This window comes from Heloderma suspectum, chromosome 6 (assembly GCF_057233095.1).
Source record: "Heloderma suspectum isolate Gila_16-S chromosome 6, 16-S_ref, whole genome shotgun sequence".
Classification (NCBI taxonomy): Eukaryota; Metazoa; Chordata; class Lepidosauria; order Squamata; family Helodermatidae; genus Heloderma; species Heloderma suspectum.
This window is the reverse complement of record NC_139463.1, coordinates 28,864,549-28,892,052: the sequence shown is the minus strand read 5'-3', so window position 1 is coordinate 28,892,052 and position 27,504 is coordinate 28,864,549. Positions and strand designations below refer to the sequence as shown.

At 44.3% G+C, this 27,504-nt stretch overlaps 1 protein-coding gene across 1 annotated transcript in view; it reads right to left on the bottom strand.

The window, feature by feature from the left end:
- The window catches only part of UNC5D (unc-5 netrin receptor D), a 721,393-nt gene that overhangs the window by 344,800 nt on the left and 349,089 nt on the right, over positions 1-27,504 (bottom strand). Inside the window, exon 3 of the mRNA XM_084807245.1 lies at positions 17,712-17,930. Within this exon, the coding sequence (XP_084663371.1) occupies positions 17,712-17,930 (219 nt within the window). The remainder of the gene's footprint in view (positions 1-17,711; positions 17,931-27,504) is intronic.

The following is a 27,504-nucleotide window of genomic DNA, read 5'->3' as shown; positions in this document are numbered from 1 at the left end:
TACGTAAGTATTTACGTAGCCTATCATGACAAAAGGCAGGGACGCAAATGGTGGCCGCTACGCCATTTGCGTGGCTGCCTTTTGCCATGATAGATTATGTAAATACTTACGTAGCCTATTACGGCAAAGAACAGAGGTGCAAATGGTGTAGCGGCCATCATTGCGCCCCTGCTCTTTGCTGTGATAGGCTATGTATTTATGTAGCCTATGATGAACAAAGGCAGCCACGCAAATTTGCAGCTGCAGCAGCCCGGCAGCGGCTGGGAGACCAGCCGGAGCCACCGGATCTGCTGCCACATCCACCGGCACCGCAACCGGCGCCGGATCCGCCGCCAGGTACGCTCTGTCCCAGGGGGATTCTGTAGGCTGGCGGGGGGGGGGAGGCCATTCCGCCACGAATTCTGGGGGGCCAGATTCTAAAGAATCCGGCCTCACTGGAGTCTGTGGCTGAATTCTCTGACATCCCTACAGTGTGGGTAAGTTACAGATGGTCTTTGCAGCTAACCTGTGTCATCCCACTACAGTTGTAGGGACCCTGAAAGACACATGTCAGGGAAGCCACTCTCAACACCCACATGGGTGTGGCCTAAGGGGAATTTATCCCCACCCCTTGCTCTCCGTGGGGCATGGCTTACCCGAATAAGCATCAGGCTATCACACTGGTTGAGCTATCCCTACAATTGTTATCCCTTCTGCAGATCCTTACTTAAGATTAAATATACGTGTATGTGCCTTTTTCAATCCAGTACTTGTGTTGTTTCTCTTCCTTTCTGACTTCACCTGCAAACAAGCTTTTCAGTTCTCAAGAACTCTTGATCAGGCTGGATGTTAAACAAAGCAAAGTGTTTGTGTGTGGCGAAGAGGTGGGTGGACATTAAAGCCAGAGAGTCTGAATATATAGTCACCTTTTAGTTGCCTTCCTCTCTAGTGCAGGAAGATAAAGAAAGTGTTTCTTCCTCCTTACTCAGGAATAAATAGGTAGCTACTTGTTAAAGGCAAAACTGAAGTACTTTGGCCACATCATGAGAAGACAAGATACCCTGGAGAAGATGCTGATGCTAGGGAAAGTGGAAGGCAAAAGGAAGAGGGGCCAACCAAGGGCAAAGTGGATGGATGATATTCTGGAGGTGACGGACTTGACCTTGGGGGAGCTGGGGGTGGCGACAGCTGACAGGGAGCTCTGGCATGGGCTGGTCCATGAAGTCACAAAGAGTCGGAAGCGACTGATCGAATAAACAACAACAAAACTGTTACCTACTTTGGGTTGCAGAATAGTAGTGAGCTGTTGCAACACTGTGGTTTCGTTGTTTTAAAAAGTGATAATGCTTCATCAAAGTTCTAAAAAGTAAGTAAATCAATAAAAGGATTTTGAAAATATGGTGACAGTTTTTTCACCAAACATCTGCAGTTGAAATCGCACCACAAATATGGTGCACACCAGCAACCCGGATAGATAAATAGACCCCAGTCTACCAGACAATACATGCTAGGTGTGTGGGAGCACCCACCTTCTGCACCAGTTCCCACATCACCATGCTGCTCAGTGGACTTGAGAAGCTGCCACTTAAATGCACACACACCATGACAAAAAAAGAAGGTGGTTTAGCAATGTGTGTAGAGGAACATGACAAGTGTTACATGGGGGGGTGGGGGATGCTGGTGAACACTAGAGATGGATGGATCTGTCTGTTCCACTTTCTAGAATGTTCACAGTTTCTCAAGCACAAGTTTGTCTCCTCCTGTTTCTGCCTCAGTTTGCAATTTCTGTTTAAGTCCACCAGAAAATTTGTGTGCATTTTCATACATGTGAACATTTGTACACATTTTTAAATGCATTTCCACCATTATATGCATTTTTTTGCAAGCAATGTTATTTCCCCCCCCCAATGTTTGATTTTTTAATATTATTTTCCATAATGAACATGGGGAGAATCCAACGATGCCTACCTGCAAGCAGCCAGCCCCACTGATCCTGGTCTGCAAACAGTACCCACTACTTATGGAACATAGATTTAGCACTTCTGGGGGCAACCAAGAATGAGCAGCAACATCCTTTTCTGGAATGGGGCAGGTCAGAGGAGTTTACATAAAGGTTCTCCGCTGACCTGGCCCATCCCAGTAATGAGTGTTTCTGCTCATCTCAGGGCTTGCCCCCCAGAAGTGCTAAATCTACATTCCTCAAGCAGCGGGTGCCACTCACAGACCAGAAGTGGTGGTCAGCCCTGCTAGCACAAAGGCAACATTGGATACAGCCCCAAGTTTTTCTACCATCGTTTGATCAAAGAACTTCACTGCAACATTTGGAGAAGTGCAAAAACTGAAGGGTAACTTGTTCCTGTTCATGTATTTGTTCAGGGAATGCAAATTAGGTCAGTTGATATCAAAAAGTGAACCATGTCTTTTCCCCATCCCTAGTTGAACATACAGTGTGGCTGATTCATAGCACAGTCTAATAACTACTCCCCCCCCCCGCTTTTTTTGCCAGTGTGCAACAGTGGGTACAAAACAGTGTACAACAGTGTCCGACTCTAGGGTGCGGTGCTCATCCCCGTTTCTAAGCCAAAGAGCCAGCGCTGTCCGAAGATGCTTCCGTGGTCATGTGGCTGGCATGACTGAACACCGAGGTGCATGGAACGCTGTTACCTTTCCCGCCTAGGCGGTACCTATTTATCTACTTGCAATTTCTTGCTTTCAAACTGCTAGGTTAGCAGAAGGGGTAATTTGTAGTCCTGGACAAAATAGTCCTGAGGTAAAAATTCCACTCATCCACAAAGCTGACTAGGTGACTTTCGGTTTGTCACAATCTCTCAGTTCACAGAACATAAGAAGAGCCATGCTGGATCAGACCAAGGGTCCATCTAGTCCAGTATTCTGTTCACACAGTGGTCAATCAGCTGCCCACGGGAAACCCACAAGCAGAACATGAGTGCAACTGCACCCTCCCACCCACAGCAACTGTTGTACAGAGGCATACTGCCTCCGATACTAGAAGTAACATATAGCCATCAGGACTAGTAGCCTTATTCTCCATGAATTTGTCCAATTCTCCTTTAAAGCCATCCAAATTGTAGGCCGTCATTACATCCTGTGGTAGCAACTTCCATAGTTAAACTATATGTGAAGAAGTAGGTTCTTTTACCTGTCTGGATTCTCCCACCAATCAGCTTTTGGGGATGACCACATTTCTAGTACTATGTGAGAGGGAGAAAAATGTCTCCCTATCCATTTTCTCCACACCATGCATAAGTTTGTACACCTCTAGCATGTCTCCCCTTACTTGCCTTTTTTCTAAGCTAAGCAATCCCAGACGCAACCTTACTGTGGTTTATTTATATATTTCGTTTTTATTCTTCCCTTCTTCTCAGAAGCTCAATGCATTCTTCCACTTCACTATGTTATCCTATACCCACAATGTTATCCTCATAACAACCCTATGAGTATATAGTGTTTTTCCACCCTATGAGATTCATTCCTGAGCAGAGATTTTAACCAGAGATCTCCCCAGTCAAAGTCCAACACATTCTCCAATACACCACAGACTGGAATAATTCCATGGGATTTATACTAGGGATGTATGAGAAATTCATTTCAGATCATTTTTATCAGAATTTACCTTGTTTTAGGTCTGAGAACTGAACGTGTACCTGAACACAATTGGTGGTTGAAGTCCGTACATTTCTGGGTTTGAGATGCATTTCACACAACAAACACAAACAATGCACTTGAAAAAAGTTCATAAGCAATGTGTACATTTCAAAAATGTACAATTGATGAATACATTTCAGAAAAATGTGCAATGGCTGCATACATTTGGGAAAAATGTGCAGCTGATGCATATGTTTGGGGAAAATGTGCATGGAATGCAGAAGATTTTTTGTGCGTGAAAATGAAAGAAAGACGTTTGCAACGGACACAAGTTGGAACAAGCTTCAAGACGGAATTCAGAGAACTTGGATGAGCTCGGGTCTTGGGGTTTCATACATCCCCAATCCATACATGCAACCAACAAAACAAATGCAGTAGGTGCAGTTAGAAGGGCAGGCCTAATTGGCATGGAAAATATTTTATTGCTTCCTTAAAACTACAGATTTACTCTGCCTTGCATAATGGAAATTAAATGCAAGAACACCTAATCAATTTGAGAAAGAACCAATGCATTATAAATGAAAACCAACATTGTTTCCTGATACCTTATGTAATTCCAATTCACAGTGGTAGCCCAGCCCTTTAAATTATTGTGCAAATTATAAGCATCATCCTTTGTCATCCAGCACAGCCTCAAATCATATGGAATTCTTGCCTCTGGTATTGCTATGCTAATAAGCTTTCTGTACTGCTGAGTAGTTTAGCAGCAGACAGACTAGTGCTGGCAGAGGATGAATAATTGCTCGGTATGTGCTAAACATAACAGAGCAGCTCCAAACTTCATCATTTGTCAGCTTTATTTGTTTAAATGAGAAAAATGCTGACAGTAGTTATTGCAGTAATCTTTTTTATTTATCAGACAAAAACAACAACTTTAGTTACTCTTAGCAGGTCTCATCCCACTGGGCAAAGAGAAGTTGAAATACTTTAGGACCAATTGGAGGCATACTCTTTAAAAGGTTAAAATATGTGGGAGGGGAAGAACCTCTCTCCTTTATTGAAATGTATATAAACTCTTAACTAGTTTGAGCTGAATGATAAGGGTATTCCCTTTGTACTCCTTTTGGTGCCAAAAAGACCTTTTTATTTTCCCAGCATTTTAGCATTCTAGTCCTTTAGCTTTTCTGTTTTAAATCTGTGATTTAAATCTCTGTATTGTTGCTAGCTTTTATTCTGATTGTACTTTTATATTGTAGTTTTAAGCTTTCATATTTTATATTGTTGTGTTGCTGAACCTTGTCATTTTAATTCTTGTGAACCACCCAGAGAGTGGGCAGTATAGAAATGAAATGAATTGGAATACATACATACATACATACATACATACCAGAAAATCTGGTTGTTCCTCCTAGCTACATTTGGGAGATGCAGTACTTAGTATTACTCAAAGCACATCAACGACATACACTCCTGTGCAGTAGGTGAGTATTATTATGCCCATCTTGCAGCTGAGGGTGGGGGTGGGGTGAGAAAAAATGGCACGTCTAGGAATGTATGAGAATTTTGTTTTTGCTCACAAAACATGTGAGCATGCTCCTTTCAAAGCCCTGAATGCAATGCTTATTGTGAGCACATGTCTGTCGAAAGTGTTTGCAAATTTCCAGAGATGTGCTCACATTCGATTTGCGCAACTTTCCAGTTTGATTTTGCGCAAATTTCCCAATTTGTGCAGATCTCCCTGTAGACTGAATCAGCCCTGATTTAGTCTATGGAGGAAAGTTGCACAAATTAGGAAATTTGTGCAAATTTCATGTTTGGTTGCTGCTCGATTTGCACAAGTTTCCCATTCGTGCAGAGCAGGCAGCAATCGCAAACACGATCAGGAATTGGGCACAAGATGAACAATGAAACGGTGTTAGGAGAATCCTAATGATATCAAACATCACTCGTTAGCCCATGTCTAGGCATGTCTGAGATGAGTTTTAAGTGAGGAACACTCTCATTCATTGTTTGATCGTTGAGTCACTCCACTAGCTCCGGTATATTTATTATGATCTATACATATACACTAATAGTGAATTTGCTTTTATATGGGGCACCATCTGAGGTTACTTACCACAGTCACACAGATACAATTGAGCTTCATTTTTTTTTAAGTAACTTAAAGTTCAACATAGAAAAAAGTGAACTTTTTAAAATAGAAATGCTGTCTGTCACTTGTGTGCAAGACACTTGGTCACTGACTGAACTGCTGTGATTCCGAGTTATCACAGAGACTGGGCAGCTGGGAGGCAGTAGGACTGAAGGCTGGGAGCCGAGTTGGAAAAAATGTCAAGGAGAATGGATCTGAGCACAACAAAAGGGCAGTGAGCAAAAGGAAGTGGTGGAGGCAAAGGCAACAATAAAGGTGGCTACTAAAGGTAGGGATGGACGAGCCCATCTCCGTCCGGGATTGGGGAGCTTGATGAACTGCCCCCCTCCCCCGCAGTTCGTGCAGCTTGGGCCTGCTCGGCGAACTTCCTTGCTCGCTCCGCCTGCCTGTGAGCTGCACGAGCCACCCCTCTTTCTCGCACCAGCTGTTACGGGCTGGCATGGGGAAGGAGGGCCTTGGCACAGCCACTCCCCAGCCTCTCACCATGACCTTCTCTAGAGGGAGTCAGGGCGAGAGCGCTGGGGTGCCGCCATCACCCTTCTTCTGTGCACTGGCTGTCAAGGGCTGGTGTGGGGAAAAGGGCGTAGGCGGGCGGCCCCCAGCCTCTTGCCCTGGCTTCCAGCAGGTGGGGGGTGGGGAGAAGAGGATAGGTGCCTCCTTCTTCCCTCCTCCCCCACCTGCTACAGCAGAGGCAGCTAGGGACAAGCTGGTCATTTTCCGTAAGGCCAGGAAAACTTACGGAAAATGACCAGCCTTTCCCACGCCACTGCCACTGTAGCAAGGATGAGGGAAGCAGGAGAAGTGCTGCCTTCTTCCCTTCTCCTTGCTGAGGGAGTGGGCGCCTGAGCTCTTGCCCGAGTCAGCACGCTGCGAGGCAGGCAAGAGCTCAGGTGTGCGGGCTGGTGTCCGGGGGGCCGAAACAGCAACTTCTCACCAGGCTTCGAGACCCAACCAGACACTCGCGACATCCCTAAAGGGCCAGCAAGTGCTGACATGAAGAAATCTTGACTTTACTGACTTCAGCATTCTAAAATGCTGCCACTTTATTATTATTATTTTTGCATCCAGAGGCATCCTCAAGGTGGCTTAGATAATAAAATAAAAACAAAATGGAATTGACCTCTGCCGTCTTAATTAATTCAGCAAAGCGACTGCTTTGGAGCAAAACTACATGTTCCTTGCCTAAATTATCCTTGTGCCATGGACAGACTCCAGCTCCTCTCCCCTTGCACAATATGTACTGTGCTGTGTGTGTGTGCGTGTGTGTGTGTGTGTGTGCACCTGCACGTGTTTGTTTGTGTGAGAGAGAGAGAAGGGTGGGGGTAAAGAAAATTAATATACCAAACTAGAAGGATGCTAAAAGGGGAATTTGCCTAGATACTGGGACAGATTCCTCACCATCAGAATTGCATTTCTTGTTGGCAGCGTGCATTTTGCTGGGCTCAGTTGCTGAGGTTCGTTCAGTTGCTGAGGTTCATTCAGAAATGCTGACATTCTTGCCACAGAAAAAAGCAGGGAAACTCAAGTGTCTACTTCTTCATTTAACATTGCCTTTCACAAAGACTGTCCAAAGCACACGTTTCTGGAAAAGGAAATGCCTATTTTAGCAAAAGTCTGAAACTCGCTTTTGAATCACTCCACCATTAGAATGTGGGCCTTTTTAGAGGACTTGGACTTCTGCCCCTGGCCTTCTAAATAAATAATCTTCTTCTGGAATGGGGAGAGCATGTGATTTATCTCTCCAAGTTGGCACATCAATTCCCTCCTTAAAGAGTCAAACTTTCTTCTGTATCTTCCCATGAAATTACTGCAGGAATCACAGGAGACCCACAAAGTATTCAAAAAGGCTGACAAAAATAGTATTATGACGACCCAAATCAGGAACTTGTTAAGGTTGCCTAGTGTGAAAACAGGAATTTTCTTATTGTTACTTTCTTGTTTCGAGGCTGAGCTGAACATTCTCACTTGAAATGTGCAGGTGAGCTTGGGGGGAGAAGCCAGGTGGCAAAATATTTCTTAAAAGAACAAAAGAATCCCAACAAGCCCATATTTCAGCCACAGTGTTTTGTGATCCTGGGGGCAGCAGCAACAACACTCTGCAGAGTCTCAGTGGCTGGTGGCTACCCTGGTTCCCTCCCCTTCCCATGATACCCTGTGTCCTGTTCCATCATGGATTCTGCCACCACTACTGTTTGATGGTCCATGTGAGGGCAAAGCAAGTAGGTCAGCTTGGTGATGTAGTTGGGAAACAGAGTCTCATGCCCCCCTCAGACTCTGCCGAGGATGAAGGGGAAGAGCAGGCTCAAGTCCCAGGGGAAGGGACCAGCACAGAAGAAACCCTCACCCCCTCACCCCCTATGGAGGTTCCAGGCCCAGGGGCAGTCTCCCCAGAGAATCCAAAGGGCAAAATGCCACTGACTCCTGCAGAACGAAGGCAGCTGCATGTCCTGGAGCTAGGGGTGTACAAACTCCACTCACTGATCCACCTGGGGGGTCCATAGGGGGGTGAGGTGATCTGTTCCTCCCACAGAATCCTCCCCGGCCAGCTCTGCTCTGCGGCGAGTCCGCGGGGCTGCCAGCTGGGCCCATCCGCAGCCGGACTTCTGTCCGCTGCCTTGCTGGTGTGCGGACACAAATGATGTCCGGTGTAGCGGAACCCATTTGCGTCCCTGGTCTTTTCATGATAGGCTACATAAATATTTATGTAGCCTATCACAGCAAAGGCCAGGGACGCAAATGGCATAGTGGACATCTGGTCTTTTTCGTGATAGGCTACATAAACATTTACGTAAAATGTTTACGTAGTCTATCATGAAAAGACTAGGGAAGCAAATGGCGTCAGCTATGTCAGATGGGGGAATGGTCTGTTCCACAACGGACTCTGGGGGGCCACATTCTAAAGAATCCGGCCTCATTGGAGTCCATGGCAGAATTCTCCGCCACCCTGACTTGGAGCAGCATAGGCGAGCCTCTGTCCGTTTAAGACAGAGAGGCTCTCAGAGGCAGAAGGACTAAGTAATTAGATACAGCTGCCTCAAGTCATGGCCATTAAAAGGGGTTGGCAGGCTGGGGTGAGACCGCTGAAGAAACAACGTCATGTTACATGCCAGTTCTCAGCCTCGGACCTTGTGCACTGCCGTGCTTGTGTTTCCTCTTGTGTTTCCTCGTGTGTTTTGGACCCTGGATGGGATAACGGACTTCTCTTTGCCTTGACGCTTTGGACTCACTGCCTGGGTAAAACATCTACAAAGCCTGCTACAAGCCGCTTTTTCGCTTCCCAGCCTTGGACAGGTTTACAGCCCTGTTATCAGCCAGTGATTTATCGCCACTGGCTGTGGTCAGCTGGCAGGAGCTGTCACTGAGCAGGTTCAGTACTCTGGACAGAACTGCAGATACTGTCTGACCTAAAAACTGTCACCTCAGATTTCAGGACCATGAAGAACAACCCCACAGCTGATGTGAAGACAAGTTGCCCCAACACTGGTCTAGACCAATTAAGAGGGTTTATAACCAGGCCAGGACAGTCCTTCAGGGAGCCCCACCTCTCAAGTGCTTTAAGTACTTTTAAAGGTCCGGTGTGCTTTTCATGTAATCATTGGCTTCTTCTTGGGGTGAGGGAGAGTCTGAGAGTTTGATGGGGACTGCTTCTCAGGCCTTCCCTGCTCACCGGAGGAGTCTGAGGTCCAGTCCTTGGAGTCAGAGGGCAACAATCCTCCCAGGGATAGAGTGGACAATATGCAGGTTCTTAGGTGGAGGGTCCCACTTGCAAAGGACTGAGGACTTGGACTTCTCCTCCAAGCCAGTGTCACTGGAAACCTCAGTCTCCATGGGCTCTTGGTTCTGGGCTATGATAGTCTGATGACTGGAAGCCTTGCCCACAGTCTGGTTGGCTTTATGATACATGCAAATCAATGCCGGAGGGAGCAACTGTGCAGGACATGTTCACAGATCTCCTTCTGGGAAGGATGACAGCAAAACTGGGGCAGGGCAAAACTGACCAGACTGTGCTGGGGAAGTGGGCGTTAAATCTCTCACACCCGCTGTTCCACAATGAAAATCCTTCCTTCACCAGCAGGGGAAAAGATATACTAAAACAAATGACAAGAATGTCCATCAACAACTGCAGGAGATTTCTGAAAGCCTATTGGAAATCAGAAGAGCTCGGAATGCCTGTTGACCTCTCAGGGCTCCATTGAAATAAATGCAAGCTACAAATAAAGCAAGGAATGGATCCCGTGGGAGAATGGAATGAGTCATACATTATGGGACAGAGAAATATGATGGGGAATAGCACTGGTGGACTCTGACAGATTGTCATTGCAGCCCCTTGGAGCAGAGTGACAGACTCAGGACTGATCATCATTCCAGTCCTGGGTCTGAGCCTTATTCCTCATCATCTCTCATCATGTCACCCTGTTCATGTGTTTAATATGATCTCTCTGTGTGACACATTCTACTCTCTCTCCAGATCCATAACTTGTTTTATCTGCACCTTGAACTGAATTCAATAGAGCCCTGTCCTGTCAACTGGCATTCCTGGCTCCCATTATTTCCAATGGGACTTTAGATACCCCCCATTGATCTCAATAGGCATTCTTGTAATTCATTTTACAAGAATGGAAAAAGGAATCCCTTCCTCAGCTGCTACTGGCTGCATGGGAAACAGCATACATAATAATTACTCTGTGGATCCCCCATTGCCATTTGCCATATCTATTTTGGCTTGGGGCCACTCTTGAAAAGAGAATAGTGTGGTTGATTGACTAGCAACTGTGATCTATTTCCTTTAGGAGGACTTATAAGGCCAGTGTGATGCAATTACTTTACCTTTTTTGCACTTGGATCTTATTGTTCCTCCAAAGAGCTCAAGGGAGCATAAATTGTGTTGCCCTTTTCCTCCCAACAAACCGTATTTGTGAGAAGAATAGCACACATGAAACGCCTTACAAAAACTCAACACATTTATTTTTACAACTCATTGGGAAAATGCAGGGCAGAAATAAGGGAAAGAAATAAGTGTTACTTTATTTAGAGTTGTCCCAGGATTGTTCTGAGGAGATTATGCAGGCCTAACCACTCATAAGGGTTTCTGCTGCAAAAGTGACTCTGTTTCTCCCAGTTCACTCACATGTCCTGCTTTTGCTGAGGTGGCTTTTAAAGAGCACAACTAAGATCACTCAGTAAGCATTCTGACTGAACAGGGACTTGAAACCACAGCTCCCTAATCTAAATCCAACAACCTAAATCCAACACCACCACAGTGGCTCCAAGTAGCTCACACAATAACTTTATGAAGTGCATTAACGTGGATGCAATTTGCTTAGGATTACACACCTTTGTTTTACAGCTCAGCAGGGATTAGAACTGGATTTCTCACATTTATTGATTATTTGTACAGATTGGTATCCCACCTTCCCACCATTTTAGGTCATCAAGGTGGCTTACAAACATATTTAAATAAAGAAGCTGCTTACGATCTCAGCAGGGGTGGGCTTCCACACATAGATTTTCTGCTGTAGAACAGGCTCTCTCACCTTATGCCTCATATCTAAGGACAGGTGAGAAATTCTCTCTATTAAAGGGTGGTGGTGGTGGTGGTTGATGTGTAATGGATCTGCCTAATGTGTACCTGCTGGACCTTTAAGTAAGCAAACACAGAGTTGCATACCCCAAATCCATATTTTTGTGAGCTTTGCAATGCAGCTTGTCCCAGCATAAATGCACACAGAAATGTGCATATTAGGGGAAAGTGCACACAAAACGTGTGCATTTGAAAAAAAACTGGATACAAAACTTGTGTTACAGAAGCTGGGAAAATGCATACATTAAAAAAATGAAAACGCACACACTCTGAGAGAGAGAGAGAGAGAGAGAGAGAGAGAGCGAGCAAATTTCCATATAGATTTCTTGGGGGAAAAAGAAAAAGAAAAGACTGCAAGCTCATGTGGAAATGGATGGAACAAGCTCGACCTTAAACATATATCAATCGAGACAAGATTGAGACTGGCAGATCCCGCCATCCATGCTCATGTCCACTCAAGTTCTGTCTGTCTTGACCTCAGCAGTGATCCCCCAGAAGTGCCTGTCACCTCCAGACCAAGGCAGATAACAATCTCCAGATCAGGAAACACTCTAAACACATGCTCTGCCATCCATACTACATGAAACTTCAGTTAGATCCAGCTCCTCTTGTTACCAGGTAGGTTTGGGGAGTAATTCCTGACATGCCTATTCTATACTATAAAATCTGAGGCTGGGAAATTTCAGGCCTGTAGACAAGCTCTGAACTTCAGACTCGGGTAACAATGAACGTTCTTATCTTTTCTGTTTTACAATCTGTGCCTCAATGAAAAAATAAGAAAGGAACATCAAGCTGTGACACTAAAGGGACTACACAGCATCAGTTGCAAGAGCAAGCGAATTCATCTATTCTGAAAATTAGCTGGCTGCAGGCTAGAATACCTGTACTGGTAATTTAAATGTGGATAATTAAAAAGCTGAGACTTATTCCATTTTTAAAAGCTAGTGATTAATTGAAACTAAAACATATTTTGCAAGTTCATCCTAGCAAAAAGATTAAAGAGTACTTTTTTAATGTTTTCAAAAGCAAGCTGAGGAATAAGATGACAATCGAACACTGCAAAATACAGATGATGATGATGATACCACGCCATCGTCATAATTATTAATGTAGTTCCAGGATATTACAACAGTTGATTTTGAGATATATATATATATATATATATATACACACACGCACACTAGAGAATACAGTCTTGCATTAAAATACAATCCTAGAATATACAGTATAAGGTGCGCAATGCTCAGATGCCTCTAGAAACCAATTGCAGTTATCATATTTGTTATCTGTATTTTCAAACTTCCCCCTGACACAGCTCAAGGGATTGTGAATGTTAAAGACAATAAAGCTATATTATCTCCATACATACATTTACTGTGCTATCATTTAGCAAGAACTACTGCTGTTACTGTTGATCAGCCTTCCCCAACCTGGTGCCCTCCTGATGTTTTGGACTACAACTCCAAGCATGGCCAATGGTCAGGGATGATGGGAGCTAAAGTCCCCAAGAAACCTGTAGAGCACCAGGACAGGGATGGCTACTCTAGATATACTCTTTCCATAGTTAAGCCAGAGCTTCTTTGATGGGCATTTTAAACAAACATTGTGCAGTTACAGTTATGGAGTGTTGGCAAAGGTCAAGGAATCAGTTTATAATATATGATGGTGATTTGTGTAATGCCTGTGTGTGTGTATGTGTGTATCAAGCAGTTACAGATTGGCAGAAGGGACGTGGGGTTTCTAAAAGTCGATGGTGTTAAGAAACCCCACTACCTTTGCCCATTCAATAAGTAACATTCTGTCTGGACACCTGTGGGGGACCATTAGGATTCACCAGCTCATCAAGGCTGCCAATGGGGGTGATGGCTGCAAGATACAGACCAGGACACCTCAACAGTCCAGCTGGCTGGATAGAAATGCCACAGCTGAAGCGTAACAAATAGGGTGGGACTGAGGCAGGGTTGAAAAGCAAGAGCGGTAGTAAAACATGGGGGAAACAGAAGGAAAAGCCTTCTGAAGTGACTGAAGACTCTGGAGGAGGAGGCTGGACAGAGAGACAAGTGACAGACAGATAAGAGGGGAAGAAGAACAGAAAGGCAAAGTGAGAGGAGGTGGGGAACCAAACTCTGGGAAGAGAGACTCCTCGGTTGGGAGGTGGGAAAAAACCAGTAGGGACCAGCATACAAGAGCAATTCTGGCCAATCACTTTCCAATCACTGTGAAAATGGAGAAAGGTGGACTTGCTCTAACCACCCCAGATAGCTGCTTCCCTGAACTTCACTTACCTACATCTGCTGAGTCTAGAAGGCATGCCAAGCAATGCCAAGCTTTGGACTTTAGAGTAGCTACAGTATGGAAGAAACATGAGGTGGAGAAGCTAGAAATGGGGAGGCTCCCAGTGCCTGATTCCTCAATTGAAGGCCATGATGTAGCCATGACTTTAGCCAGGAGTCAGAGATGTAACTCCTTGCCCTGAAAGGGAAGTACAGGGTGTGTGTGTGTGTGATGTAACTAGTGATGTAACTAGCAGTACTCAATTAACTAAATATATTACGTCTAACTGCTTCTTGAGCATAGTATCTTAACGGACATGATGGAAGATGGATGCTTCAGTGTGCCCCTCTCCAGGGAAGTGTGGACACCAGAATGTGCCCATCTCCAGGGAGGTGTGGATGAAACCATTCTGGGAAACACTGATTCTGTCCTAAGGAATCCTTAGGTGGCTTTTGTGATGTGCTTGTCCCAAGCAGAAAGATACAAACTGAGGTAGTTGCTGCCTCCTAATAACTTATCAATCAGATTTTTCTAGAGACCAAGATAGAATGCCAAATGGAGGAAAGAAATCAAGAAGGAGCGCACTATGTTCAGCCAGTCATCACTGCTGAGTGGAGCCTTTCTTAAATTTCTGAACATTATGGCTGTTGCCATGTTTTGAACTGTGTGCATAGAAATGGTTCTAAGTATCGATCGGGTATTTTTTTTACATGCCATCTCAATGTGTGATGCCACTGAGAAAATTGCCCATTTCATGTGGAGAGCCATGCAATTTGTTGGGGCTGCATAAATTATTGGGGGTGCGAAGAGATGGTAAGAAGACTTGCTCATGTATTTTCTGTCATGCTTTTCAGTCTCCATCTTCCATGGTCTGTGCCCAGCCCCATAATTTTCTTGAGAGATTGTCAGTACTGGCAGTATGCATTATCTCAGCTCTAAGTCCATATTTAGGATGTTCCATCTTACTCCATTCTGCTATTAATTCAAGACTTAAGAAAACAAATATGCACAAAACTGATGGTCATTAACATAAATAAAGAAATATATCTCTTTCTGCACTGACACATGGGAGGTAGCTGGAAGTAAAGGTTGTGACTATTAAATCCTTTACAAAAATTGAACTGGAAATAAATAATAAACCAAAAGGACAATTGGTACATACTCTCTCTTTTTCAGAATCTGACTGACACGGTTACCTTATTTCCAATACTCTTTACAATATGTGCTTCTTCCATGCTCCCTAATGGTACTCTCCATTAAACAATACCATCTTGTTCCCCCACCCCACCTCTCTGTGAGAGAATCTTATACTTTCATGTTATTTTCAAGACACAGAGTTGCCTAGCAATCTGGGAAGTTAAGGTGGAAAAGTGGGAAGAGAAGTAATAACAAAACAGAGTTTTGAAATTACAAGGCAGAACAACCGTTAAATTGGTTTGCAATACTTATCAAGATGTTTCTAAATGAGAATGGATATAGGATTTGCTGAAAGCCTGATCAAAACTGATGATCATTTCACAGCATTTTTCCCAGCCCTTCCAGCCCTTGCTTTGCAGATATGTTGTTACTGCAAAATGGAGTTCCTCCATTTAACTTCATTAGCTGCCGAACACCTGTTAGGCATATTGGTAGAACTTTTCAAGCTGGTATCTCTACCTAAGGCCAGGATATGAGGAGCTGCTGTGGGGTGGTGATGTCACCATCCAATCCCCTGTATTCCCCCAGCAATGACAACAAGACACAGTTAGGGATGGGTGAACTCACCTCATCCCGCCTCACGTGCCACTCGTCAGACCTCTGCCAACTGCCCTACCCTGCTTGCCACACGGTCAATGGGCACCCAGCAAGCAGCATCCCACCCCTTTGCCGAGCTGCCATTTTGCATAAAAATGGTGGCTTGGCCTTTTATGGAATGGCCAATTTGCACAAATAGCAAAATACAGCATTTACACCTGTAATTTCACATAAATGAGATCTTTACAGCTGCCATTTGCACAAAATCATCCTTCTAATCAGCCCTCCATAAAAGGCTGAGCCACCATTCTTATGGAAAATGGCAGTTTGGCAAGGGATCTGCGGACTGGCATCTGGGGGGCTGAGCCAGCAAGAAATCACATAGCTTCAAGCCCAAACCAGATGCCCGCAACACCCCTGTCCACAGTTGTGGCTGGCTGAGCAAAGGGAAAGAGAATCAAGACAACAGACAAGGAGTCTTTAAATGGCCCAAGGTTTCTGGAAAACAAAAGGGAAACTGGGCAATAGCGGGGTGGGGGGAGGCTAAATGCAGCGAAGGTAGAGAAAGAGGATAAAACAAGAGCAAGCGGCTCAGAAAGAGTGGCTGGAGGGAGCAACAGGAAAAGCACAAAAACCAGAAAGGGGATCAGACGGAAGAATAGCACTAATTGGCTCACTAGGAGGATTTATAGAGACAACACAAGTACACATTAGTGCTAATCCCCCACAAAAGTGAAAACTTGGGGGGAAGTTGTTCAACTTTGAAAAAAATACATTGTTGTGCAATTTCCCTGTTCGATCACATTTGATTTGCACAATTTTCCTGTTTATGCAAACTGAACAGTGATTGCCAACACTCATGAAAACTGAAGGAAAGACTTGCATCACATTGATGCTCAGGGAATCTGGGCAAACGTGAACAGCACTTGTTCACCCATCCTAAGTCATAATTCTCTCTGATCTGTTCAGTTCATTCAGATTATTGCTGGTTGAATTCTTTGTATTTACAGCACTATTCCCATTACTGGTGGTGGAATGAACACTAGGAATGTACAAGAATTTCTTTAACTTTCGCAAATCAGGTGGACATGCCACAATCGCAACCCCGAACGTTAATGCAAGCAGGAAAGCATGTTCTTCAAAAAATACTCACATATTCCTGAACTCATGTTCATACTGAAATAAATGCACACTCTTGCGGTTTACTATATGAGAGGAAAAGGTGCATTTTGGTGTGCTCTTTTTAAAAAGGGCATATTTCCCATTCAAAATATGCACTTTTCCCTTTTGGCTGAAAGTATAAAAATGTGCACATGAAACAAAGGGAGGTAAGATTCAAATTGGTGCTTGGAGGATCCCGGCAATCACAAAGATCACTTGTTTTGGCCCTCGCCAATGATCACTGCATATATATATATATATATATACACACACACACATTTTTTTTTTAAAAAATCAAAACTATCACAAAAAACTAACATTATGTTTGGTTGCCTATATATTCCTGACACCCAAAATAATACATTACAAATGTTATATAGGCATTGTAAAACAGTTACGCATGCACACGCGCGTGTATATATAAAATATCATGACTGGAGGAAAGGTTGCCTCTCCTAAGATGGCTAATATACCAATAGGGATCAGAAAACACAACTGTAAGGCTGGAAACCAAAATCAAGAAAGGCACAGCTGCACCAACTGAATTCCCAATGTGTTTTGACATTGGTGTTTATCAAGCTGGGGGGGGGGATCTCTTAGAGATTCTTCTGGAGGATTCCCTCTCCCTTGCTTGGGAGAGAGAATCCTCCAGAAATATCTCTAAGAAGTCCCCCCCCCCCATAAACATCAGTGTCAAAACACATAGGGAATTCAGTTGGTGCAGCTGTTCCTTTTTTGATTATGCCTAATGTACCCCAGCATCTCTTTCAAGTAACTACATTTGGAGAGGGGAGGGTTAACCGTCCTATAAGAAACTTTAGCCTATGAAGGGCTTCATCACTCTTGGAGTCATCCTTGGGGCTGCTGGGAAAATGCAAGCAGAACAAAAATGCTTTTCCTGTGACCAATTCACATCCTAAGCTCAGGGACCTGAGTTAATTGCACATTGTTCTCCAGTCAACATATCCTGGAAATAGTTTGTAACTATACACAACATGCTCTTTTGCAATTTTCACTGTCCAGTATTCCAATACCCCCTAGCAAAATCCCTTTCAAAGAGAATCAACCCTTGGTGGCTTTACTGCATCTCCACCAAGTTCAAAAAACTAAAATAAACTTTGGGTAAAGTAGCTCATATTCTGGTCAGTCTGGCCATCCTACATTTTCCAACCACAACAACAGAGGACAAATTTAAAGCCATGCAGAAGCCCAACTCTCCCTTACCTGTACTTGCATCCATGCTCTCCTCAGAGACATGCTCATTCTGGTGGACCCATTCTCCATTGCACTTGAAGAAGATTTGCATTGCAGGCCTGGCTCTGCAGCGTAACACTATAGGGTTGCTTTTAATTATGTAGGCATCGTCCGGCTCTTGCATAAAATGGGGCAGTGTCCCAGGAGCAGATGGGATAGACTCCGGAAGAGTTTCACTATTGTCATTCCCTGTAAATGCAAAAGAAAGGAAATGTCTCACATAACAGGGCTCACCGACCAATCCCAGCCAAATGTTCTCAGATAAAATAAGATATATGTACCCAGGTGTCAATTACTATGATTACAATATATTTGGCTTATTATATAGCACTTGAAACATCCATGGAAGACCGAGACAGCAAACATAAAACTGCCATGGCATGGTCTGAAGATGCATGATACAGCAAAACCTTGCTGAAGCTCAGCAGATCTGGAACTGGACAGTGCCTGGATGAGGAGACCACCTTGGTGACCCCATGTACACCACCTGGGAGGCTCTGTTTGGGCATAAAGATGGGTTATTATAAATAATAATTTTCACAACAATAACAATAATAACGAATGCTAATTTGAATATAAATGTTACATTTATAGCAGCAGTGGGGAACCAGTGGCCCTCCATATTTTGATGTACAACTCCCAGCCTCAGTTACTACTGGCCATGCTGGCTGTAGCTGATAGAAGTTGGTGTCCAAGAACATACAGAGGGCCACAGCCACAACACTGTCTCATGGTTTTTTATAGGCATTTTAACTGGTTCCAGTTGTATGGTACCAGAGACAAAAAGGGTGGGGGGAGTTAGTACCAATTTCAGGATGAGAAAGAGACACCTCTAGCATTTCTATGACTTGGCAGTTTATCGTGGATATGCATCAAGAGCTACAGCTATCCTGGAGGACCAATTTATGCAGGGAGATTAAAGACAACTGGCACAAATATTGGAGGGGGGATGGTATTATTGCCAAGGGGAAGCAACTTGTAGGAAAGTAACATCAGTGTGAAAGAGAAAAATGACTGAATTATCATATTAAGAATAAAACAGAGTCATGAGAAATGTTCACTGTAATGAAAACCACAGATGTTCAGATATCATCTCTCAAGGCTCTGACCAATGTCCCCATCTTATGGAGCAGGGGTCCCCAACCTTTTTGGGGCTGGTGGGCACATTTAGAATTTTGAGAGTGCATTGTGGGTACTCTCATAAAATGGTGTGGTGGGAGTGATCAGTTGCAAATCATCCATTTCCCAGAAGACTAATTGGTGAGGGCAACAGTGACTTACTCAAGAACCAAAGTAAAAGGAAGAGGCAGGGCCTGAACTTCAAAACATGAAACCACTCTGTGGAACCAGCTCCAACATGCATTTCCCAAAAGGCAAACTCATGACTAAAACTAAAGTAACTTATCCAAGAACCTAAGTACCTATGTACAAGACAGAAGTGGGGTCTGAGCTCCAAATGCCAAACCACATACTTGCCCTGACAAAGCACAACAAAATACACAGAAAGCAAACTGGTAATGCTCTCTCTCTCTCTCTTGCTATCAACCCCCCCTCCCAACATTTTTCCAGGGCAGATGGGTGTACTTCAAAATGATGTTCCCCCATTTCCTCTCTCTCCTATGAATGTTTCTGAGGGCCATGTTTGGCCCAGCTGCATTCTTGGAAATAAAGATGGCGATGGAGTCTGGTGCTTCAATTTGCAAGACACCAGCCTCTGAATTTATACCTTTTAGAAGTCTAAAAATACATTAGGAGGGGCAGGGATCCTCTTGGTGGGTGACAACAGAGGTGTTTGGGGACATAGTGAGCACTATGCTGAGAACCCCAGGAACAGAAACAGTTGACAGCACACAGAGGGAAAAAAAATCACTTTGCTCTAGGATTTCACAAATGAAAACAGGCAGCTCTCTGAAAGCTGGAAGCTCTCTGTGCTTGAAAACCTCAGTGGTACATGAGAAGAGCCCAGACGTTGCGAAGGAATAATATGGTGGAAAATGGTACATCAGTGTGTGGTTCCTTGTGGGAACACATTCCAACCTTCTAATGTGCCAAAAGCAGAAGGCAGGAACTAATACAGTAACTCAAGAAGGTGAGGAAAGCTGCAGACAACAGTTCCATTACTGATATGCAATTAAGCATGTAAAAGACATTCTAGAAAAATTTATCCCATTTTTCAGATAGGGACCATCTGGAAACAAAGCCCTATGATGAGAGACTGAAAGAACTGGGCATGTTTAGCCTTGAGAAGAGAAGACTGAGGGGAGATAGGATAGCGCTGCTTAAGTACTTGAAAGGTTGTCCCAGAGAGGAAGGCCAGGATCTCTTCTCAATCATCCCAGAGTGCAGGGTGCAGAATAATGGGCTCAAGTTACAGGAAGCCAGATTCGGGCTGAACATCAGGAAAAACTTCCTGACTGTTAGAGCAATACGACTAGGGATGTATGAATCTCTTACCTGGTTCTGGTCGGGGCATCCTCTGGGGGGAAGGCGATCCAGTCCTCCCCCCCACAGAATCCTGCCCAGCCGGCTCTGCTCTGCGGCCATGGTGCGGAGCCGCCAGCCAGACCGATCTGGGGTGGGGCCTCCAGCCACTGCCGGGCTGGTGCAGACACAAATGGCGTCCTGTGTAGGGGTTGACATTTGTGTCCCTACGGTAGCCCATGATAGGCTACGTAAATATTTATGTAGCCTATCACGGCTAAAGCAGGGATGCAAATGGCGTCTCCTACACCAGTTGCATCCCTACTTTAGCCGTGATAGGTTACGTAAATATATACGTAGCCTATCACGGGCTAGCATAGGGATGCAAATCATGGTGGCTGCTACAATGGCTGCCATTTGCGGCCAGCAGCCTGGCAATGGCCGGAGCCACTGCCGCTGCCACCACTTCATCTGCTGCTGGAGCCGCTGCCACTGCCGCATCCACCACCAGGTAAGTCCGTCCTGGGGGGATTCTGTGGGGGGGGCAGGAGGCTGTTCTGCCACGGACTCTGGGGGGCTGGATTCTTTAGAATCTGGCCTCACTGGAGTCCATGGTGGAATTCTCCGCCATCCCTAAATACGACAATGGAACCAATTCCCTACGGAGGCGGTGGGCTCTCCCACACTGGAGGCATTCCAGACGAGGCTGGACAGCCATCTGTCGAGGATACTCCGACTTGGATTCCTGCATTGAGCAGGGTTGGACTCGATGGTCATATAGGCCCCTTCCTACTATTCTATGATTCTATGACTACCAAGGCTGAGACTTGAGTAGCCCATGCCTATTGGTGTTCCATGGCAAACAAACACGGAAAATCTTAAGCAGCTTCACATAAATTAGTGTTCAGAGCATTCTGAAACACCAGCATTGCTCATTCAATTGCTTTTAGTCCCTTATTACAAAATAAATAAAGGTGAAAAGCTATGGGTGTTTAGACAGAAAAAAAGTCCTACAATTCCCAGCATGCCCCAGCCAGCCATGTTGGCTGGGGCAAGCTTGGAGTTGTAGGGCTTTTTTCTATCTAAACATGCATAACATTGCAGCCTACGTTGCATTTGTTGTGTGGAGGGCAGAGCAATTGTTGCAACTGTGGGGGGGATAAACTTTAGCAGTGGTGCAGCAGTGGGCTCCTAGTTTTGTTTTACAGCAGCAGCAGCACTCTCCTTTTGGCACACAAAATGCCATTATCCCCCCTGCTCCCCAATTATGGCTGGGCCTCTGAGAGGGGATCTCTGCTCTTGCTGCTATCATTTGTGTGTGAGGGGGTTGTTTTTACAAGCAACATTAGGAACATAGGAAGCTGCCTTTTACCGAGACAGACTTCTGGGTGTTGACACCGAATTGTCGATGCCAAAATTGTCACCACTGACTGGCAGCAGCAATCTAAGGTGTCAAGTAGGAGTTTTTCCAACCTGGGACGTTCTGTATGCAAAGCAGGCACTCTACCAAAATTAGCATATAGTACAAGAGCACTGAACCTCTTCGGGTTTACCTCCCACCAATCTCTTGCTCCAAGTACTTTTCCTGCTCCACAGCTCCCGCCTGTTACCAAGAGATTAAGACAGGGCAACGGGTCGACAACCTTCCCCTAAGTGTTTCATACAGTCCTCTTGGTGATAAAATAAAGTCTAACATTCTCCATTCATTATATATTCACAGGGCACATGCTTGAAAAGGTGCACATGCATGCCAACCACCACCGCAGTTAAACTGATTCTTGGAAAAAGAAAGGCAGTAGATTTCCAGTAAAGCCATTTTGTCCAACTTGTTCCTTCCCATTGTGTTGGACTACAACTTCCACCATTCCCAGCCAGCAGAGTCATCGGCTGCTCTAAAGTCACAAAAGTACTTTAGAGCAGTTGCACACATTTTTTAAAGGAGTTACGAGGATGTTTCATATGATTTAAATTGCACTCACATGCTCCTTAATGTATTGTTAAAATGATGCAGTTCACACATTTATGACATGTCAACTGCCAGTAAATATCACATCCCCCTAGGCTTTATCAAATCCATGTATTAGGAGGAAGAAAAGGTATTAAAAGATTTTGAGGGGGACAAAAGAATGTCATGCTTCCATTGGTGCCTTGAGCAACGTCTGTGTTGTACATCCTTGCTTGCACTTACGCAGTTTAATAGCCCATGAAAAAAGGGGAGAATATGCATAGAAATCTAATGACCTATTCACAGAGCACTAGAAAGCACTGAACAGGTCACCCAGCTTATCCAGAGCCCTAAGGATTTCTTGTTATCCAAAGCATCTTTAACATAATCTTCATCATTATAATCATCTTCTCTGCCATGATTAGGGTGGATTCACCATTATATTCATTGTCTTTAAAAAAAAAGTTTTAACTCTTTTAACATGGTTTTTTATTCTTTTATCTTAGCCGTTCACAGCTCTGAAATCTTTTGATATGGAGTGGTATATAAATATTCTAAATAAAATAAAGAAATTTATTACGTACAATGCAGGGCGGAGCCTCAACTGAACTGAAACTTGGATATAGTTTATTAGCATGAGCTTCCCAAGTTCCTTAATTTCAAAAATACTTCCCATTCAGATCAAGCCTGGGTTGCAAGATAGACTCTGCCAAGTCAAAGTGGACCATGGCAAGACTGGCAGCAGGATTTGGGGCCCTTGGAGCCCCTTCCCAAAGAGCATGGTGGTGTCCCCTGTCCTCACTTTTGTGGTGGGTGGCAGGTGGGCGCATGCACATGCGTGCACACACACACACACGGAAGTCAAGCCAGAAAGTGGCACTTAATTTAATTCTCCTGCAACGATTCTGAAGCCCCAGCATAGTATTGCTCTGGAGTGATGCTTTGTTGGTGCTTTCAGAGCCATTGTGTCATCATGTTCCTACATCCTCTCCCTTCACAATCAACACACTCCTGGAAACAAAGCTTCAGGCCAACACTACTTTATCAGTTAACAACTAGCTTCTTTACAAATGCAGATTCTAGCAAACTCTCACACCACATAGAACCAGCTAATCCACACATCTACGAATATCAACAGAGGATAGACGTGGAAGTTAGCGGAGTTGCCAGCAGTCTGGGCATGGACTTTATGGCCAGACTTGCTTCGTAGGGGTGCTCCTCCCTTAGGGTGGCTCCTTCCTATGTTGGCTTCCATGAGCCCTGCCCCTAACTTTTCCTGCTTCGCTCTGTGATGGACCTTAGCATCCCTCTTTTCATGTCCCTCGCCCTCCTCATTCTCTCCCACCAAAACATGAGTTCTCATGGTGGAGGAATGGGGGAGCCATTCAGCCTGGCCCATCTGTATGTCAAGGCATGTTGGGTTGGCAGCAGATGGGGTGGAAAAATGTTGTGTGTGTGTGTGTGTGTGTGTGTGCGCGTTTTGCTCAGTTTCTCATCTTTCCAATCTTAACTTCAGGTTGTCCTTGAACTTTGGGATTTTTTTAAAAAAATGTCAGCATGAAATTTCATGAACATTGTTGTGTGCAGTTCTCCTAACATCCGTGTTTTTTGTATGCATTTTTGCCCAATGGACACATCTTTGCCAGCCACTTTCCTGATACAATGCATTTTAGAGTGTAATATAACATCTTTGTACACTTTTTTTTTTTAAAGAAATATTACTGGAGAACTCCGCTGCAAAATTCAGAGAACTGCAAATTTCAGAGGAAAACTGAGTTTCAGTTAGTGGTTCAAAAGTGTGAACTTAGATACGGTGCGCATTACAAGGTGAACTGAACAAATTACTCTCCCATCTCCAGCAGCAGATTAGGCAGTGGGGCTCTCCTGAGAGAGAAATGAGCTGCCGGCAAGCTACCTAACGGTGCTGAACCCTGGCACTGGGCATGGGCCCAGGACAGAATCTGGTGTGTGACAGGCCAGTTAAAATAATAGATGGTTTAGCAGCCTCACATTATGCTGGAGTTTTCCTTCCTAGCTTGCTCCCGACATGCAAAATGCTTCTGGGTGAGAGACTTTTGTGTGGATCATAATATATATTGCAGGAGGATGAGACAGACAGACAGTCAGAGAGACAGACAGACAGACAGAGAGGGATACTATATGTGTCATGCCCCTGATTGAGGACTCCCCCTCCGAGGAGCTAGACAGCACCCAGAGATGGATGATACCATGGAACCATGCATATCAGGAAACCTGGGGGAACCTGGGCCCTCAGGAGAGAGGACCACAGGTCCATCCCTACATGAAGAGGGGTGTTCTGCTTCAGAGTCTGAGTGACCACCCAGTCCCAGAGAGCATTGTTGCCCTAAGAGGCAAATCGGAGGGGCTTTTTAAGAAGAAGTACCCATCTCCAAAGAAGGACTTTTCAAGGGAGGAACCCCTCAGGAGCAAGGCTTGGGTGGGGCTCAGGAGGCTCTGCTAATTTAAGCCTGAATTATCAGTCTAGCCTTTGCTGAAAACAATGCCATTTCTTGAGCTGCTCATGCTTTGTATCTTGCTTCCCTGACCTTGATTCATGTTTCGACCTTTGTGTCATCGACCTTTGGACTTCTCCCTGATGTTGCCTACTGGACTTTGATTCTGCTTGACTGATATCCTGTGCATTTGACCTTGGCTACTCCTCTGACTCATCTCAGCAAAATCCATGTTTGTCTGGTAAAACGGTGCTTGACATTTACTTGCTTGACTTCTGTATTGTTACCAGCTCTGTGTTTTGCATTGCAAGAACTGAAACTGATTGGAGCAGGACAATATTTTATTTTTTGTGAACCACCCAGAGAGCTTCAGCTATTGGGTGGTATAGAAATGTTTAAATTAATTAATTTAAATTAAATTAATATGCACACAACATTAATGCACACAAATATGTAAGGTAGATTGATCACATATGCACATAAAATTACTGTGTGGATATGTAGTATATTCTATACAAATTCTGCAAAATTGCAGCCAAACATGATTTCTCAGTATGGAGATTTGGTCAAGATCTAGGCCTGGTTCTATGTCCAATCTAGGTACTTCATCCAACCCAGAAGATAAAGCACGGCCACTGACCCTTGAACCCATAGAAAGCAGTGACATCATCAATTTGCACAAATAAGCCATGGAGCCAGAGTTTGAGTAGGGATGGGTAGTCTTGATGATAATGAACAGCAGTCTAGACCCAGTTATCTGGTTATGAAAGATGAAGAATTAATAAGAGCTCTTCCTGCTAGTCCATGCCTTGTCCCCTGTGGTGAACCCTTTGCTTTCCAGAACATTACCACTAACTGGCCATTCCAGAGGTGGCTCAGAGCTGAAGCGTCTGTCTAGAAGCACTATACAATTACAAAATAAAATATTATGAAACATTAATCATGGAGGAACAGCAGTAAAATAACAAAGCTAAGAGAACAATCAACTAAAAGCATTCTGGAACAACTATGTTTTGGCCAGATGCCTAAAAGAATAGGGTGTTGGTGCTTGATGAATTTCTCTCAGGAGGGCATTCCACAAAGTGGGGACTACTACCAAAAAGGCCCTGCTCCTGGTGGCTGTATCTCATTTAGCTGTGGAATCTAAGCAATTTCATTCCTGTACCCAGGCTGAAAGACAGACCGGAAACGTTCTAGAAGGGATCAGTTGTTGAATGACCTGCTGGTTGAAATGTGCCTGCTGACCTCTTTGAAGGTTTTAAGTGGGAATTAAAAGCTCTATTATTCTGGCAGGCCTTCGTTTTTCAAAACCCTTGTTCCTCTTTGTTGACTGGTATATACTGTTTTTATGCTGTGTTGTTTTGATTGGTGTGTGTGTGTATGTGTATGTGATTGTTTAACTTTCTACACCACCTAGAGTATTTGAATATAGGTTGGTTATAAATAATATATATATATATATATATATATATATATATATATATATATTTAGTTTCACCCAGAAACCCCTGGAGCTGAACGATGATTTAACAAGAGGTCACAGTTGTTCAAATCAAAAAGCTGCAATTGTGTGCTGTGTGTTTTCCAATAAAGGCTGTGGCACAGCATCCTTCAGTACTGAAGGAACAAACTCCTCTCTAAAAGAAACATTCACCAATTTAGCAGGTGTTTTAAGCCCAGCTGAGCTGATTCCAGGAGCCATGATGGGCAAGGGTAAACTAGGATCAAGCAACCAGCCACACCTCCCCAAGGACCCTCTCTATATTTATCATATTTACAAGGAAATGGACATGAAGAAATAGAAGACACAGTTAGACTTCGAGGAAAATACTTCCCCTGCAAAAAAATTAACAATTGAACACACTGCCTAGGGAAGCAATGAAATCTCGTTCCCAGAGATTTATGTTTTAGATGTATTTTGCCACAGGACTGGAAGTTTCACTAGATGATCCATGCTTCTTTCCAACTCCAAGATTTTGCAAATGCCACAGACAGAACTGGACCCATATATACCGCTCATAAAAGCATCTGGTTGTAGCAATAATATGCAACCCAAGAGGAGATAGACTACCATGAAATGTCTCAGCTCTCATCAAAAACAATTTTGAAGTATTTTGCAGAAGCACGGATATATATTAAACCTTCCAAAGATCTGAAATGACATAGGAATACGTCTTCCAGCAGCCTGAATTGAGTGCAATTAATTGTTTCTCATGAGAATGGGGCGGGGGGGAGAGGGGGGAATCTATTTGGTTGGCATTTTAATATCATCCCATCTAATTTACACGTCCCAAAGCTGTAGACAAAATGGAATGCCACCATTCTTGGGTTTTTACACTTCTCTGAGACCTGCAGTTAAAAATGCGTACACATATGTGCAATTGGGAGAAACTGCACGGAAAAATGCTTATGAGTTTGTGTGCACTCAAACATGTATGCATTTGCATGCGGACTTAAACAACAACAACACACGGTTCACAAACCGATGTGGAAATGGGGAGGGAACAAACTTGTGCTGGGGGGGGGGGAAGTGAACATATACCAAAGTAACCCAAAATCTGTACAAAGAAAAACTTAATATTGTGCCCTGTATACATTATTTAGGGAGCAATCCTATGGCCACTAGACAGTGGCTAGATGGCCATAGGATATGGTGCTTTCTGGGAACCGACCTCGGAGCCCATGCTCCGAGGTGAGTTCCTGGAGAGCCTACCTCCCCCCACTTCCGTGCTGCCTCTGAGGCAGCGCGGAAGAGCCCTATCCTCTGCGCTTGCAAGAGGAGCACAGAGCAGCCAGAAAGGGGTGTGGCTGGGGGCGTTCTGGGGCAGGGAGAGTGTAGCTGCCTTTATGACACATCCTGTGTGTTCTACAGCAGCCTCCTTCCCCACTCGGTGCTGTCACGGCTAGACAGCCACAATCAGCT